The sequence below is a fragment of the Synchiropus splendidus genome, chromosome 19 (assembly GCF_027744825.2).
Source record: "Synchiropus splendidus isolate RoL2022-P1 chromosome 19, RoL_Sspl_1.0, whole genome shotgun sequence".
In the NCBI taxonomy this organism is placed as follows: domain Eukaryota; kingdom Metazoa; phylum Chordata; class Actinopteri; order Syngnathiformes; family Callionymidae; genus Synchiropus; species Synchiropus splendidus.
The window spans coordinates 7,701,758-7,717,286 of record NC_071352.1 but is presented as its reverse complement, the minus strand read 5'-3'; the positions used below and the strand labels follow the sequence as shown (position 1 = coordinate 7,717,286).

At 45.1% G+C, this 15,529-nt stretch overlaps 3 protein-coding genes across 4 annotated transcripts; 2 read left to right on the top strand and 1 right to left on the bottom strand.

Moving 5' to 3' along the window:
- The first annotated feature begins 758 nt into the window (after positions 1-758).
- Positions 759-9,494, top strand: ush1ga (Usher syndrome 1Ga (autosomal recessive)). 2 transcript variants are annotated; one of them, XM_053851983.1, is made up of 4 exons: positions 759-1,062; positions 4,008-4,461; positions 6,083-6,874; positions 7,357-9,494. In XM_053851983.1, exons 1-3 carry the CDS (start codon positions 899-901, stop codon positions 6,872-6,874), a joined length of 1,410 nt encoding a protein of 469 aa, XP_053707958.1. In that variant the 5' UTR covers positions 759-898; the 3' UTR covers positions 7,357-9,494. The 2 variants fall into 2 exon arrangements, with proteins under 2 accessions (XP_053707958.1, XP_053707959.1); XM_053851984.1 differs by having other exon boundaries at positions 760-1,062; positions 6,083-6,870.
- amn (amnion associated transmembrane protein) lies at positions 9,495-13,132 on the bottom strand. Its single transcript, XM_053851982.1, has 4 exons — positions 12,731-13,132; positions 12,519-12,664; positions 11,169-11,256; positions 9,495-10,947 (listed from the first exon to the last, which is right to left on the bottom strand). The coding sequence occupies exons 3-4, from the start codon at positions 11,201-11,203 to the stop codon at positions 9,495-9,497; spliced, it is 1,488 nt and encodes a 495-aa protein (XP_053707957.1). The 5' UTR covers positions 11,204-11,256; positions 12,519-12,664; positions 12,731-13,132.
- LOC128751385 (proton channel OTOP2-like) lies at positions 12,483-15,397 on the top strand. Its single transcript, XM_053852345.1, has 6 exons — positions 12,483-12,825; positions 12,918-13,054; positions 13,117-13,175; positions 13,251-13,375; positions 14,344-15,152; positions 15,216-15,397. The coding sequence occupies exons 1-6, from the start codon at positions 12,483-12,485 to the stop codon at positions 15,384-15,386; spliced, it is 1,644 nt and encodes a 547-aa protein (XP_053708320.1). The 3' UTR covers positions 15,387-15,397.
- The last annotated feature ends 132 nt before the right edge of the window (positions 15,398-15,529 follow it).

Below are 15,529 nucleotides of genomic sequence, written 5' to 3'. Positions count from 1 at the left end.
GTCATAAACCAGGGCGGCGCAGAGCCCAAAAGAGGTGACTAATAAAGGGGAGTTTAATATTAATAAATCATTAGTCCAAAGTCCAATAACCCAAAGGCAACCAGGGAAAAAACACAAACTAGGCTGGTCTGAAAAATTTAAGACACAAGGGATCTGGAGATTGGAGAGTTCTTTCTCCATCAATATCAAACTAAAATAGAAGCAGAGCATGGCACTATCCTCCATGTATTGCTACATCCTCACTCATGCCTCATACAGACTCTAGTTTGTATTGGAATTGTATTTAAGTTTTCGTTTGCTTGTATCCGACTTTTTATTGTGAATACTTCAGTATATATATATATATATATATATATATATATATATATATATATATATATATATATATATATATATATATATATATACTGAAGTATTCACTTTTTTTTTTTTCAAAAAAAAAAAAAATAAAAAAAAAAAAAATATATATATATATATATATATATATATATATATTTTTTTTTTTTTTTTTTTTAAATTTATTTTACATTAAAGTCAAAATACATTTATATTTTGTCATGCTATAAGTAATATGATTTGATCCCCAGGTTTGTTGTCGACTGATAAAAAAGCAGACTTTTCACGTGTTTTCTGCTCATCTTCATCCAGTCACTCTACTTTTCATCAGGCGCGCAGCAGAGCAGTTACAAGGGTCCTCTGTTTGTTTTGGATCCTCTGAGGGGTCGCGCGCGTGCAGGCGTCCATGGATACCGGCGACGCGCCCGTGCGCCGCTGCGGACCCACGACTTTCTTCCGCTGCGCCGAACCGCGCGTCCACTTCGTTGACGCCAGCGGATCCTTTCCACCGAGATCATGGTGAGACGAAGTGGAGTGGCGCACGCTGGAGCAGTGGGGCGCCATGAATGACAGGTTCCACAAGGCGGCCCGGGACGGCTACCTGGACCTGCTGAAGGAGGCGACGCGGAAGGACCTGAACGCTCCGGACGAAGATGGGATGACGCCGACGTTATGGGCCGCTTACTACGGCAACCTGGAGGCTCTGCGGCTCATTGTCTCTCGAGGGTATGAAATAAAATGACCTTTCACTCCGAATAAACTAGCTTTTCCTTTTCCTCTCAAGCTTTCATGACTATACGCACAGGTCCAGTTCGACTCGCGGCCAGCTGGAAAACTGCGTTTAGAATGACAACACTTTTTTTAAAGTCTTTTTTTTTTTGCGTGTGGAGAATCAACACTAAACGTTTGACTCTCAAATCCTGGTTGCGTCACTCGGTGGGCAGGTAAACACCAGCTGATGAGTCGCTCTCTGACTGGCAGGTTCCTGTTTTTGTCAATGGATCATCATGTCACACATTTGAAAACACAACACCTTCACGCTCGCATATCTTGGATATCTCGTCTAATGCAATTTTTATTGTCTGTTGTGATGGATAAGTAGCAAAACACACTGTCACCAGCGTGGTCTCCCTGTACCTTTCACCTGTGTGCGTCTTTGCATGTGTTTATGTTCATGTGCTTTTGTCTGTTGTTTGTCCTTATATTTTAAAGAAGTATATGTGTTTATCTTCACCTTGTCATTGCGTTTTTGCCTGATGATTTTTCACCACTCCCTGGTCATAATATAGAAACTATGCTGTCAAATGGACAACAAATAAATTTATGTCAAGTGGATATCAATTACGAATAATCCAAATTATTCTGATGTCAAATGAGGCTGTACATTATTATTTATTTATTTATTCGGAAAAATATAATTTTATTTATTTTTTGTAGGAATATTTTTAAGTAAATAAGCATACTGCCTGGAGGAGCGACGACCGCTTGTCATTTTGCAAAATGGCAGCATTCCACTGGACATTTTTCAGTTGGGGAAGATGGAGCACATAACGGCCCGCTTGTCGTTGTTTATGGCTGACCTGTTTTGCCTGCCAGTCAGAAAAATGGGCTCATTGTGAGCCCCTTTAATTGAGTCACTTCTACAGGAGATTCATTGTTGAGCCAAAATCTCATTCAGTGTTTGTGATGCCATGAGTCAGATGATGTTTGTGCAGGTTGATAAGGGTTTAGCAGAACCAAAATATATAATAAAATAATAGTAATATATGCTACGTCTTATTTTTATTTTAGATTTTAAATTTAGACTTTAAATATTAAACCTTAAATGGATTTATTTTCCTTATCACCACACATTTTACTGTTTATATAACTTATTTAATGACTTTATACATGCTATAAACCGCAAGTGGTATCTGTTGCTCTGGCAGAGACATGAAGTACTGTAGCAACCCTGCTACTGCGAATTGAGCCGGCGTTCCTCAACAAAAACCAAACCTTTCTCACTCCTGTGAAGCATGTTTCAGCCAGGACACATGAGAACGAATCACAACTGTGTTTAAAGGAGCCACTGATGTAGAAAAGTTCACCGCGTCCTGACAGCTTTAGTGGCAAAGATGTCGCCGCGTGTTATCATTATGAGCTATTACACGAGTCTGCAGTCGCATCAAACTGTCAGGGAGAATCAAGATGCAAACACTTGATGCTGTCATAAAGAAGTGGAGAACAGACACTGCAGCAGCCCTTAATAGAGAGTGTTGAATTTATGACACATAAATGTCACCAGGATGTTCTCCATTCCGCGAGCTTGTTGTGTGAGATAGAGGCCGCTGTTGGGTCCAGAGTTTACTACACAGTCGTAAAATCTGCTTCAGCTTGGACCCTTGTATGAACTGTCGTAAAAGGAAACGGCCTAGTTTTTACTTCCTTTTTCACCCACTGAGGCTCCAAGTTCAAGACCCTTTTTTGTCAAGCTAAATTGTGGTACTGATACTGGGATACAAATGAAGCAAGCCTCCTTTAAAGCTGGGATTGGCAGAGCCGGTCTGGTTCCAAAGATATCGTGTGTATTTTTGCATCACTGGTCCCTTCAGAATCCACTGATCACTTCACTGCAAATGTACTTTGAAGTTCCTACTAAATGCTAATGGCTACATTTGAAATAATTCTTGCTGAATTCAGACAAAAACTGTCTGGGTTTGTAGGATTCATTTATGTTCTAAACAGACTTTCTAAATTTGATCTAAAGCCTTGAGTCCTTGGAGTCTGAATGGCCACCATGCGTCTTGGATCTCGTGTTATGAAAGGTGAATCTTTTATGGTCATAAATCATCATGTCGTCGACAGGATTTGGCTCTATATCCTTGAGTCTGACTCACTTGTATCACAAAATGCATGAAAGCAAACCTACCTAATGTACACTGTTTTTAAATTTTGGCTTGTAGTTGACATTCTTGACTCAATAAGAAGGAAATCAAAGCGCGACTTTACCGGGCTCCCAGCTGAGTTTTGTGCCGACGATCTGGCACACATTCCCTGCGAGAACTTCCCGACATGGTCCATCAATAATACATCCACACTTGGGTAGCTTCACGTCCATCTTATCAAATATTCAGAGGCCTGTATGTGTCATGTTTTGGTGTGAGGAGGCCACACTGTTTAGGGAAACTTCAATAGAGGATTTCTGTTGTAAATGTAATACATTCAGTTATATTTATGCATCCAGTTGTTACAGTCTGAACTTCACAAGAGCTTCTTGGCTTTTATTGATTTTAAGCAATCTTAGGAGAAAACTGTCAAAACAAAGAAACAATATTTGCCAGTATAATTCCACCGCACTTGATCTCCAGGTAGCAACCTCACGCAGGTGTTTTTTTTTCTCGAGTCAGCACTAGTTGATTTCATGCTCTGAAAGTGGATACTGGTGCAGAAAGGCCGGTGCTGGTAAAGCCAAGGTCGGGTTACACAGGGAAGGCAGCAGTGCCACGGCATAGTAGGTAACCCTGAGGTCAGTGTGAGGAAGAGTCCTGCTTCCCTACTGGAGCACCATGCTGTCCCCTTCTGAGGTGACATTTAGTGCCTGTAATAAAGGTTAGAATAAAGTTCAGAACTTTCCTTTTTCTTCTCCAGACTATGTCTCATATCTGTCATCACTCCTGTCTTGTCTTCCACAGAGGGAACCCTGATAAATGTGACATTTGGGGCAACACTCCGCTCCACCTGTCAGCGGCGAATGGTCATCTCAACTGCCTTTTCTTCCTGGTGTCTTTCGGTGCCAACGTGTGGTGCTTGGACAACGACTACCACACGCCGTTGGACATGGCCGCCAGCAAGAACCACATGGACTGCGTTCGCTACCTGGACTCCATCGCTGCCAAGCAGACCGGCCTCAATGCCAAGCTGGTCAGCAAGCTGAAGGACAGGGCTTTCCGGGACGCCGAGCGGCGAATCAAAGAGTGTCTGAAGATGCAGAAGAAGCACCACAAACGCATGGAGAAGAAGTTCAATAAGGAGTCCTCTGAGCCGTCAGTGTCTGATGCTATGAGCTTTTCCAGTTATACCGGTAGCTCTGTTAGCCATAAGCTGCGGAACCTAAACGCAGCCACCGTCAGTGTGCCATATTCTCAGGTGAGTGACGTTTTCTCTGCTCAAATAGCTTAAAAATGATCTTTACTTGCATGTTCAACATTTCATCCAAATCCAAACACAAACCAACACCATGGAAAACAGCTCTAACCTACCCTTCATTTGTCATAAACCACACGCCGAGTCATGGTTGATAAGTCGTATCCTGGATGACTTCATTGTAATGTAGAATTCCCCTCAGGAGGAAACGGCCGCTTGTCTTCTGCAACCATGTATCACCAGGGCTAATTCCTAGCTTTGCTATGAGCAAACCTGCTTGCGTCAAAACTGCTGATGAAACGTGCCCTATATCCTTGCACGTGTGTTGACCTTATTAAATATCTGATGAACCAGTTTCCAACTACTGGCCTAATTTGCCTCTGAAACCACATTCCTGTCAAAGTGGTTTGCCCGATCCCTTCCTTGACTGCATCTGACATTTTGTGCCCTCAATGTGTTTTTAGTTTTAGTCAGTATTTTTGTCATAAATACCTGCTTTTTCTTGCCTATATATAGTGGAAATCTGGCGGTACGATACATATCCTGATACAGGAGTGACGATACGATATATCGCGATATATCGCAGTGCTCCAAGAGAAGGTCGGAAGGATCTCCATTGTGTCTTTGTGGACCTGGAGAAAGCGTATGACAGAGTGCCAAGAGAAGAGTTGGACATGTAGGATATGTATGCCAGGTGTAGGACAGGTGGAACAGAGGAGTTCAGGAGGTGGGACTGCACCAAGGCTCAGCTCTGATCCCCTTCCTGATGGACAGGTTGACAGATGAGGTTAGACAAGAAGCCCCTTGGACGATGATGTTTGCAGATGACAGTATGATCTGTGGTGAGAGCAGGGAGCAAGTGGAAGATCAGCTAGAGAGGTGGAGGTTTGCCTTTGGAAGGAGAAGAATGAAGGTTAGCCACAGTAAGACGGAATACATGTGTGTGAATGAGAGGGAGCCAAGTGGACAGGTGAAGTTACAGGGTGCAGAGATAAAGAAGGTGGGGATTTGAAGTACTGAGGCTCAACTGTCCAGGGCGATGGAGAGTGTGAGAAAAAGGTGAAGAAGAGGGTGCAGGCAGGATGGAATCATTGGAGAAAAGAGTCAGGTGTGACAAAAGGGTGTCAGCAAGGATGAAAGGGAAAGTGTGGTGAAGCCAGCAATGTTGTATGGTTTGGAAACAGTGGCACTGAGGAAAAGACAGGAGGCAGAGCTGGCGGTAGCAGAGATGAAGATGCTGAGGTTCTCTCTGGGAGTGAGCAGGATGGATAGGATCAGGAAGCAGAGGATCAGAGGGACAGCACATGTCAGGTGTTTAGGAGACTAAGTCAGAGAGGCTAGATGGAGATGGTTTGGACATGTACAGAGGAGAGAGAGCCAGTACATTTGTAGGAAGATGTTGAGGTTGGAACTGCCAGGCAGAAGGTGGAGAGGAAGGCCAAAGAGGAGATTTATGCCAGGCACCAGGAGCGCAGAGTGAAGCGCATTTATAGTCATCAATATATCTCAACTTATCCCCGTGTTTTATCCCCAAGTGTTTACCCTCTCTCCCCAACAAGAGTTGCTCTTATCTGATTCGGATTGGCTTGTTCACATTGGCATCAATGTGTTGCTGTTGTGTTAGGCGACCCTCCACGCCACCAACCGAGGGAAGACGAAGATCCAGAAAAAGCTGGAGAAAAGAAAACAAGGCGATGGGACTTTTAAGATTTACGAAGACGGGAGGAAGAGCGTCCGCTCTCTCTCGGGGCTGCAGCTGGGAAACGATGTCATGTTCCTCAAACAGGGGACCTATGTGAACCCCAAGGAATATGGCCGCCGCAACATTCGGGACATGTTCCCCAGAGACAACGATGATGCCATCTCACGTGCCATTAGTGAACCGGACCTCCACGGAGCCAGTGTGGAATACTCAGAGATCAGCACGGATTCCGGACATGATTCCCTCTTTAACCGGCCGGGTTTGGGAACCATGGTTTTCAGGAGGAACTATGTGAGTGGGGGGATGTTTGACCTTGGGGCGCAGGAAGGAGAGCAGTCAGGAAACACGGTACGGCTACGTAGCAGGTTGCAACAATACTCCGGTCTGGATGAGGACAGTATCGGCAGCGCGCACAGCCTGCAGGAGAGGAACGTGGAGGAGGTGCCCTGGGACGAAGTGGAGCTCGGACTGGACGATGACGACGAAGCTGAGTCGAGTCCCCTGGAAGTCTTCTTGGCCTCTCAGCACATGAGCGAGTTTCTCTCCATATTCAGGAGGGAGAAGATCGATCTGGAAGCATTGCTGCTCTGCTCCGACAATGACCTGAAGAGCATCCACATTCCGCTGGGACCGAGGAAGAAGATCTTGGACGCTTGTAAGAGACGCCTGGAGACCATCGAGGAGCCGGACTCGATCGAGGACACAGAGTTGTGAGTATGTTCCATACCTCATTACCCCTATGCTGAGATTCTGATCCCCTTTAAGGAGGACTGTTAAGGACATATGTTCTGCTGTCCCTGTCTTCTTTAGCAGCTCCCCATCGTCTGTCCGCCTTTATGTCGCTGTCTCTATGTTAGTGTTGCTAAGCTAATGTAGCATAGAGTGCTAGCGCCATGCAAGGCTCAAACTGGTATTTTTCTTCTAGCCTGTCAGCATCAAAGCTTGGGGGGAGAAAGAAAATCCTGGGACCCACCCTGAATATCAAGCTACAATTTTAGCGTACTAGTTTTTTAGCATACACTTTTTTGTGTCACTAGTTCTGATATTCACTGTCGGTCTGCAGTTTTGTGTACAGGATGACACAAAACATTTGCTTCAAATTCTTGAGTGGCGTGGACGAAAGCCCCCAACAACATGCTTCATTCAAGATGAACCCCTTCTTAACATGTCCTCTTCCCTCCTTCTCGACACTGCAGATAGTTGCTGCGGCTGAAGCTCACTCGCTGAAAGCTCCAGGATCGGAGCTCTGAAGCACATGTGAAGACATGTTAGCGGCGCTACTGTGAGTCACTGATTCTGAGCCATCGTCCCTGCATGGTTGAACAAACTGAACGGCAATTGTCCGAGCTCACTGTTCCTCTGACATGGAAGCTAACAGAGAGCCGATTGTGGGGTCCGTGTCCCCGGAACTTGTTTGCCCCTGTGGGGCACACCCTCCCACGTCATGTGCTTAAACGTGCCTTTTCTTTTGACTACAGCTGAAAAGTTACTCAGTATATACCTCTCGCTAGTTTGAAACTCAAAGCAGCGTGTTAAAATCTGTCTCACTGCCAACGTCTGTGGAGATTTACTAGCGCAACATGAAGATGATGGACTGTAGCCTATATAGCTTCAGTCAATATATAAAGTTTATAGCTCTGTAGCTCTCACGATCTATGTTGTACTCCTCCATGTTTTCACCATGTACTACTGATGCCAGTGTTAAATTATCATTAAATTTCAGGCTGAAGATTTATAGTGTGTCGTGGCTGTCATTTTATTAAAAATATATTTTTTAAAAGTCGCCACACTGATGCAACACAGTGACGCGACAAATTCCTAATTGTTATAAGTCAAAACATCTGGAGTGACCTTCTTCAAATGTCATCATAATTACGCTGTATGTAGTCATAATTCCCTAAATCGTGTAAATAAACAGGAGCCTGAGTCAGCGCAGGCTAAGCGGAATTCTAAGGCTTTTGTCACCGCGTGTGCAGACGGCGGAGTGGCCGTGTTTTGGCACACACATGTGTAATCCCCACATGTTTCGCACAAGGCTGAGAACAGGAAGTTCCAATACAAACGTTCCATAACTCGCCGTCAGTTACATAACACCCATGAGGAAATGCTCACTTTGAGTCGTGAGTCTAAATTTAAAAACTTTCACCGCTGTGTTTTGGTTGTAAAAATGTGATGTCATTTAAAGAGTGAAATAAAGTTATAGTTGCAGTCACTAGAACCACTGAGCTCCTCACCTGAAAAGGTCAAGGTTTGTAGCATAATTCAGGATCAGTGATGGAATAAACCCAGGTTGTTTTCCTCACCAGGATTCAAACCCAGTTCTCTGTAGTGCTCCTGCCTCACCTCTTATCCTCCCACGAACTGTTGGCTTATTTAACAGTCCAGTGAATTTCCTTGGATCGATCCTCTTGCCAGGAAACGGCTCACCGCCACGCTGTTGTTTATTGCGTCTGCGGGTTTGTTGACAGCAAACTCAGAATCAGCATTTTCTCCAGAGTCGTGGATCAAAGCCCGTATTCACGATTATGATACAAATATGAAGAGTTGGTTATTAGAAGAAAACAGTGTCATGTTTACACTGGATGAGGGAGGCTTCGGAGAACCCGGGTTTATCCAGAGTGCAAGGAAGAATTCAGCAATGTGACGGAAAATCCTGTGACCTGATTCAGTAAACCTACAAAACAAGGTGAACTCAAAGTTAAATAACACGTGAATTATACTTTTTTGTACTTTAAAATGGGGCTAGTGTGATACTTAACTTCTACCGTGATGTGTACTGATTTAATTTTATATTTGTGGATTCAAATTTTAAAATAATATTTTTTTTACCTCCCCTGGTTAAAAATATGGCAAGTGTGTACAAACACTGAGGTGGTTTGTTGAAGCGTAATACTTTGTTTATCCTGCAGAAGTTTTGGGTTAGTTGTTGGTAAGGTATAAAAGGAGGGCATTAAGGATGAAAAAATAGTTTCTAAAATAGGAAGTTATATGAACAATTGTCTCATGATTATTACTGCAGTTTATGATGTTTGTACATGATGTATCTTACTTTGATGTCACTGTTTTTCAAGGTATTGTGCACCTGCATACAGTTGGATATAAAAATAGAAAAAGTAAATAAATAAAATAAAAAAGAAGTTCGGAGCTGTTTATGAAAATAAAAAGTAAGCTGTATGACTCATTCAAATTGGGAAATAGATATGAGAAAAAATGAAGCCACTTGTATTTTCCCATGAAGGAGTTTATTTGTCTTGAAAGAAGAGGCTTTGGGGGTGACACAAATCAAACTGTCACTCAAATGTTTGACTTCATTTTAGACAACAACTCAGAGGGTTCAGACGCTAAAGTCTGTTTCGTTCTCGTCGTAAACTGGATTGACAAAGTGAATCCCGGTTTGAGTCAGAGAGATGGAGTTGGTGTCCATCCTGTACAGGCCTGGCATTTCAGGTATGAAGGACGGCCTGTCAAACATGGGGTTGTCGAAGCCCTGATCGATAGCTTCGTCCAGGTGACCGTCCTCTGTGTTTCTGCTGAGGAACCTCGGAGCTGGCAACCGAAGACGGCCGGTATGAACCAGGGCAGTGATGACAACGATAACCGCTACAATGCTCAAGACTCCCAACACGGTTCCCACCACAGTCCCGACGTTGTTCCCAGACTGACCGCTGCTGCCTCCAGAAGAGGCCTCAAACTTGGCTTCAGCGATTCCCAGAGATTCACCGTGAGAGCTGGCGTCGTCCACAATGTCCCGGGCCAGAGCTTCAGCTTGTTTCCCGTCCGCTTCATCCACTATAACCACCTGGATCTCAGCTGCGGCCTCAAGCGGGATGACCCCCAGTAGACGCTGGGGCTTGAAGACTTTAGACATCCCAACCTGGACGGACTTGTACTCTGCATGGATGAGGAAAAGGTGCTTGATCCGTTCTCTGTACGTCTGCAGGTTGAAGGTTTGACTGTAGCTGATGGCGACAATCGCACCACACACCTGACAGCAGTGTCCGATTGGGCTGAGCGGTTTCTTGCACTTCACAGCGCTGCATTTTACGCTTTTACAGATTCTTTTTTTGTGCCCAGAATTCCCGCAGTCACAGCCTGTGGGATCCTGACAGCCCGAGCTCCCCACCACGACCTTAGCCGAGCCGTGAAACTGCAGCTGTCCAGTCCTGGAGCTGAGGTACTGGCTGAACTCAGAGGCGCCGTCGAACCTCTTCCCCAGCACTGATACACTCTTGACAGGGATGCTTGGCTGATCGGAGCTGGTGTCCACTCGGAAGGAGGAGCCGGACCTAAAGACAACGTCGTCGTACTGGCATGGCACGCTTTCCTCGTGGACGGAGAACAGGAGGTCTCCACTCTCTAAGTTGTCCTGGGTCACGGCGGCCTTCCAGAGAGCGGGGGTGAACCACTGTAACGCCTCAGAGTCTTTAAACTTGGTCGTGACTCCTGCTCCGCATCCCGGCTCTTGTCCTGGAAACACGTGAAATCCAGCTCCCGTATTGAGGATAAACTCCCCATCGATCGGCAGCCTCATCTCCTTCACAGCATGTGAGGTTTCCACGAACACAGAGACTTTCCTCTGAGCCAGGAACTGGACCACGTCACTGCCGCACGGAACAACTCCCTTATCCCAGTTGGTGTGATTCTCGTAGTTGGTGTCCGGGATCCATTGCTTGTACAAGGCGTCCGCCGTCCCGAGGAGACAGAGGAGGCTCAGAGCCTGCGAGGGGTTCAGCATCTTGAGCGTTTGTGGCTGTAAGAGCGAACCGCTGCTGACCTTTGTTTCTGAACTTGTGACAAACACATGAGGTGCACCACATTAGCTTGTTAAAGCAAGTGCGCTGTCAAAAATTAACTCAATACAACGTGGGGATTCAAGTCAATAAATGCTTGTTCAAATGCTGTCTCAGCATCTTTTTTTTACAGGTGCAGAAATAAACAACTGAACTTATATAATGATAACATTGTTAAAAGGGACTTGTTTTTGTTTAATAGCATAGCTGTAACTCACTATAATAAGCAAATCACGCCGCTAAATGTCTTCATGCGTGGGGTTCCTCAGGGGTCAGTCCTTGGTCCCCCCTACGTTGTGTTTCCAGCTATCATGCAGATGACAGTTATACATGAATAATTCATTCATTTAAAAAGAAGAAATTTCAAGTTCACTTCTGAACCCGTCCTTGTTACCAGCACACTTGCTTGACCCAAGTGACCTGTTATTGAGGCAGTTCCAGCAACGTGACTCAGATTTGCTCTGATGTGAAACGTGACCACGGCAGGTTGAAATGAAGTCTATACCCTAGTGCATCGAATATTGTCTGCAAACAAAGTTTTCAGAGAGGCCATGAAGGTAATAAGGATGGGCCCACATACATATGGTATTGATAAAACAACGCATCTGCTATGAACGTGTCAAAAATATTGCAGAATATGCATTACTTCTGATGAGTCAGGATTCGTTTATGTATGCGACAGTTCAGACATTTTTTTAAACGTGTATATATATATATATATATATAATTTTTTTTATCTATTATATAAAAAATGTACTTGTTTTCATGCATATCTTTGTAGTTTGATTCATTCTTTCAGAATTATCTTTATTTTGGGTGTGATGGGCTATAAAAAAAAAAAAACATTTTGTGTCAACATAACAGCAGAAGTTCCCCACCGCAAGGGATTGTGGGGGTTGAAGTGTTTTGGACGAAGGTGGGGACCATTAATCAACTTAAATTGGCGACACCTGCAGCTTTTCTTCTTCAAGCGCGTTGTGAGCTTTTCTTTTTTTCAAAAAAAGATGTTTGCCTTTTCTTAAGTGAATGAGACTGGACGTAGTAACCTTTCACCTGTATCATGAAAACAGTGGCTCAACAAATGTTACGAACCTGCAACAAACTTTTAACAAGGTAATTTTTGTCAGTTTGATTTTAAAGAGCGTTTTTAAGTTAGCTGTGTTTAGTAGTTCCTTAACCAGCGAAAGTCGAATCTGTCACTATCGAGCCAACTTGACGCAAGTAGGGTTTTAAGTAGTAGAGAGAACTAGTGTTTTTTCTATTCATCTTCTAGCACAAACTCGGGCTAGCAAGCATTTTAATAGCACTTCAATGCGTAGTGTTTAACTTTCCATGACTTAACATTTTAAAACTGAAACATTTTATTTTAGAGTTATGTAGTCACTTTTTGCTTTTGTAGGGTTTTGTCATGCTTACATTGGCACAACTTGACCAAAACAAGTTAATGGGCTTATTTTTTTTACATTTTCCGTAGAAAAACCCCAAATGATGTTGTGGAGGTGCATCCATCTAACATCGAAACTGCTGCCCAGATGGAGAACATGCAGCAGCTTCCTGGTTTTTCTCACCCGCCCAGTGCCGAACTTCAGAGAGAGAGTGTGCACCATATCGAGGCGGTGGCGGAGCGGGCTCATCACGGCGGCGGGTGGCTCCTCTCAGGAATCATCTGCATCAACGTCCTCATCTTGGGTTGCGCGATTGTCAGCAGCAGCGCCTTCAATAGTGTGATCATCACCCCAGTGCACAGGCAGATCTTCCTCATCGTGCTCCTGCTTCTCACCTTGTTGTGGATGCTGTTTTACACCGTGTGCACGCACAGGAAGGACCAGGCGGTTCTGCTTAAAGACAGCCATGCTGGACCTCTGTGGCTTCGAGGTAGTGGACTGGTGAATCAAGTAGTATGTTCTTCCAAAAATATTCTTCTGTAGTTCACTGGCCTTCATGGCTTGGTCTGGTTTCCCTGGCAGCTGGCCTTCTGCTGTTCGGTCTGCTCAGTCTGCTTATGGACATCTTCAAGATCGCCAACTATGTGGGCTACCTCCACTGCGACTCACCTGTTAAGGTCGCCTTCCCGGCCGTACAAGCTGTGTTTCTGCTGTACCAGGTGTGAGCTCGTATGTCTATCATGTCAATGACAATGATTTCAAACAAAACATATTTTTACAGACTTACTTCTTTTGGATTCATTCCAAAGACTGTGTGCAGGTTCACACCAACTTCACCCGGTGAGTTTTACTTTTGAGAGATGAATCTTTTTTTTTTTTTTTTTGTGCTTTGAACATTTGTCCTCTTCCGTCCAGCTGTGGTCTGACTCTCACCCTATCGACAAACCTGGTGGTGTGGATGGCCGCAGTGACCGAGGAATCGCTACATCAAACAGAAGCTCCACACTTTAACACCAATGTGACCTACAAGATGTACAGAGGTGACTTTTAATGACTCTGAATGTCACAGTACTGAAAAAGGTATCTCTATTTTGACACCCAGGATGCTGTTTGGTACGGTTGCTGAAACTGCAGTATAAAAAAAATATGAAATAAATAAGTTATAGGCATGTTTTAGTTGTGCTGGCAAGCAAAAGGCTGCTAGTCGCGGCTAATTGCTTATAACAACAGGCAACATTCATTGAGCAGCAGGCTAGCATGCTAGCCATGGCTCATCACAAAACAGCCAACATTCATTGAGCAGCAAGCTAGCTTGCTAGCCACGGCTCATAAAACAGCCAATATTCATTAAGCAGCAAGCTAGCATGCTAGCCACGGCTCATAACAAAGCAGCCAACATTCATTGAGCAGCAGGTTAAGCACAGCAAGCTCGCATACTAGCCCCAGCTCATAAAACAGCCAACATTCATTGAGTAGCAAGCTAAGTGCAGCAAGCTAGCATGCTAGACACAGCTCATAACGAAACAGCCAACATTCATTGAGCAGCAGGTGAAGCACAGCAAGCTAGCATGCTAGACACAGCTCATAAAACAGCCAACATTCATTGAGCAGCAGGTTAAGCACAGCAAGCTAGCATGCTAGCCCCAGCTCATAAAACAGCCAACATTCATTGAGCAGCCAGCTAAGTGCAGCAAGCTAGCATGCTAGACGCAGCTCATAACGAAACAGCCAACATTCATTGAGCAGCAGGTTAAGCGCATTTCACGCGGAAGACGGTAGCTTGCTAACCACAGCTACCGTAACAAAACTGCCGACATTTATGCGATACACTGGCAAGACCGTCTGTTGTCAGTGCTACAGGTACTTGAGCCATAGCTTCAATACAATGTCTGGTTGATACTGTATCCGATTACATTTGAGTGCCGGTATTTTTGACTCCAAATGTGTAGGACAGCGATGCCAGTTTATGTTGCCATCCCACTTGTGACGCCGTTTTTCCCCTCACCAGCCAGCTACGATGGCAATATCAAGTGCAAATGCAGTCACTCGGCATGTGACACCTTCAAGGAGGCTTTCTACTACCTGTACCCCTTCATCATCGAGTACAGCATGTTCGCCTCGGCCATGGCCTACGTCATGTGGAAAAACGTGGGCCGGGTGGTGGAGGATCAACACCATCACAACATCAAGTTCCGTCCCAAGGATGTGTGCTTCGGTCCAGTGATGGGAATCCTGCTGGTGCTGGTGGGCTTGGTGACCTTCATCCTGTATGAGGTGGACATCATGGAGGAGGACTACGAGCGGAGACAGCGAGCCCTGCTCATTCATTTCATCGTGAATATCGTGATCCTGTGCTTGATGTCCCTCTCCACCGTGGTCGGCTGCATCGTCTACAGACTGGACCAACGAGAGCACGTGTCTGAGAAGAACCCCACCCGTAGTCTGGACGTGGGGCTTCTGATCGGCGCCTCTATGGGTCAGAGCATCCTGAGCTACTTCACTATTGTGGCTGTGGCAGCGGAGGGGGTTCATGGTCACCTGAACGCCCTCAACCTGGTGTCGGCGGTGGTGATAGTCCTGCAGCTGGGGCTGCAGAACTACTTCATTATCGAAGGTCTAAACCGGGAGCCTTTCCACGTCATGCAGGAAGCCACGCTGCACACCAACGCCCACGCCTTTCAGGAGCAGGTCGACGTGAGCGAGGTGCAGGAAGGAAACAAAACCCGATATCTGTTCACCTCTGATCGTGACGAGCCGAACTGGAAGAGGAGGGTGCTGAAGGAAGTGTGCGCGTTCCTGCTGATGGGCAACGTCATCGTAAGTCACTCGAACTCCGTCTTTGTACTTACCTGCCCTGACGCTTCTGATCCGCTGTTGCAGCTGTGGATCATGCCGGCCTTCGGCGCCCGTCCCCAGTTCGACCATCCCTTCGAGATCCACTTCTATAACTTCACCATGTGGGCGGCCATTGTGAATATTGGACTTCCATTTGGGATCTTCTACCGCATGCACTCGGTGGCCAGCCTGTTTGAAGTGTATTTGATTTCATAGTGCGAGTTTTGTGTGACAAATAAAAGTATATTTATTGTAGATAATTTTAACTTGTTTTAAGCAAATAAAACTATTTGGATGTATCACTTGTGACTTCTTTTGTCCTCACTAATGCACAGAAAATTGAGGCTTTCTTTTGAGTT

Coding starts and splice junctions, on each gene's coding strand:
- ush1ga (XM_053851983.1), top strand. CDS start 899: ATGAATGACAGGTTCCACAAGGCGGCCCGGGACGGCTACCTGGACCTG. Junction 1,063..4,007: donor CGGCTCATTGTCTCTCGAGG/GTATGAAATAAA, acceptor TGTCTTCCACAG/AGGGAACCCTGATAAATGTG. Junction 4,462..6,082: donor TCAGTGTGCCATATTCTCAG/GTGAGTGACGTT, acceptor CTGTTGTGTTAG/GCGACCCTCCACGCCACCAA.
- LOC128751385 (XM_053852345.1), top strand. CDS start 12,483: ATGGAGAACATGCAGCAGCTTCCTGGTTTTTCTCACCCGCCCAGTGCC. Junction 13,176..13,250: donor GTTCACACCAACTTCACCCG/GTGAGTTTTACT, acceptor TCTTCCGTCCAG/CTGTGGTCTGACTCTCACCC. Junction 13,376..14,343: donor GACCTACAAGATGTACAGAG/GTGACTTTTAAT, acceptor TCCCCTCACCAG/CCAGCTACGATGGCAATATC.
- amn (XM_053851982.1), bottom strand. CDS start 11,203: ATGAAGACATTTAGCGGCGTGATTTGCTTATTATA. Junction 10,948..11,168: donor GGCGTGATTTGCTTATTATA/GTGAGTTACAGC, acceptor GTTTGTCACAAG/TTCAGAAACAAAGGTCAGCA.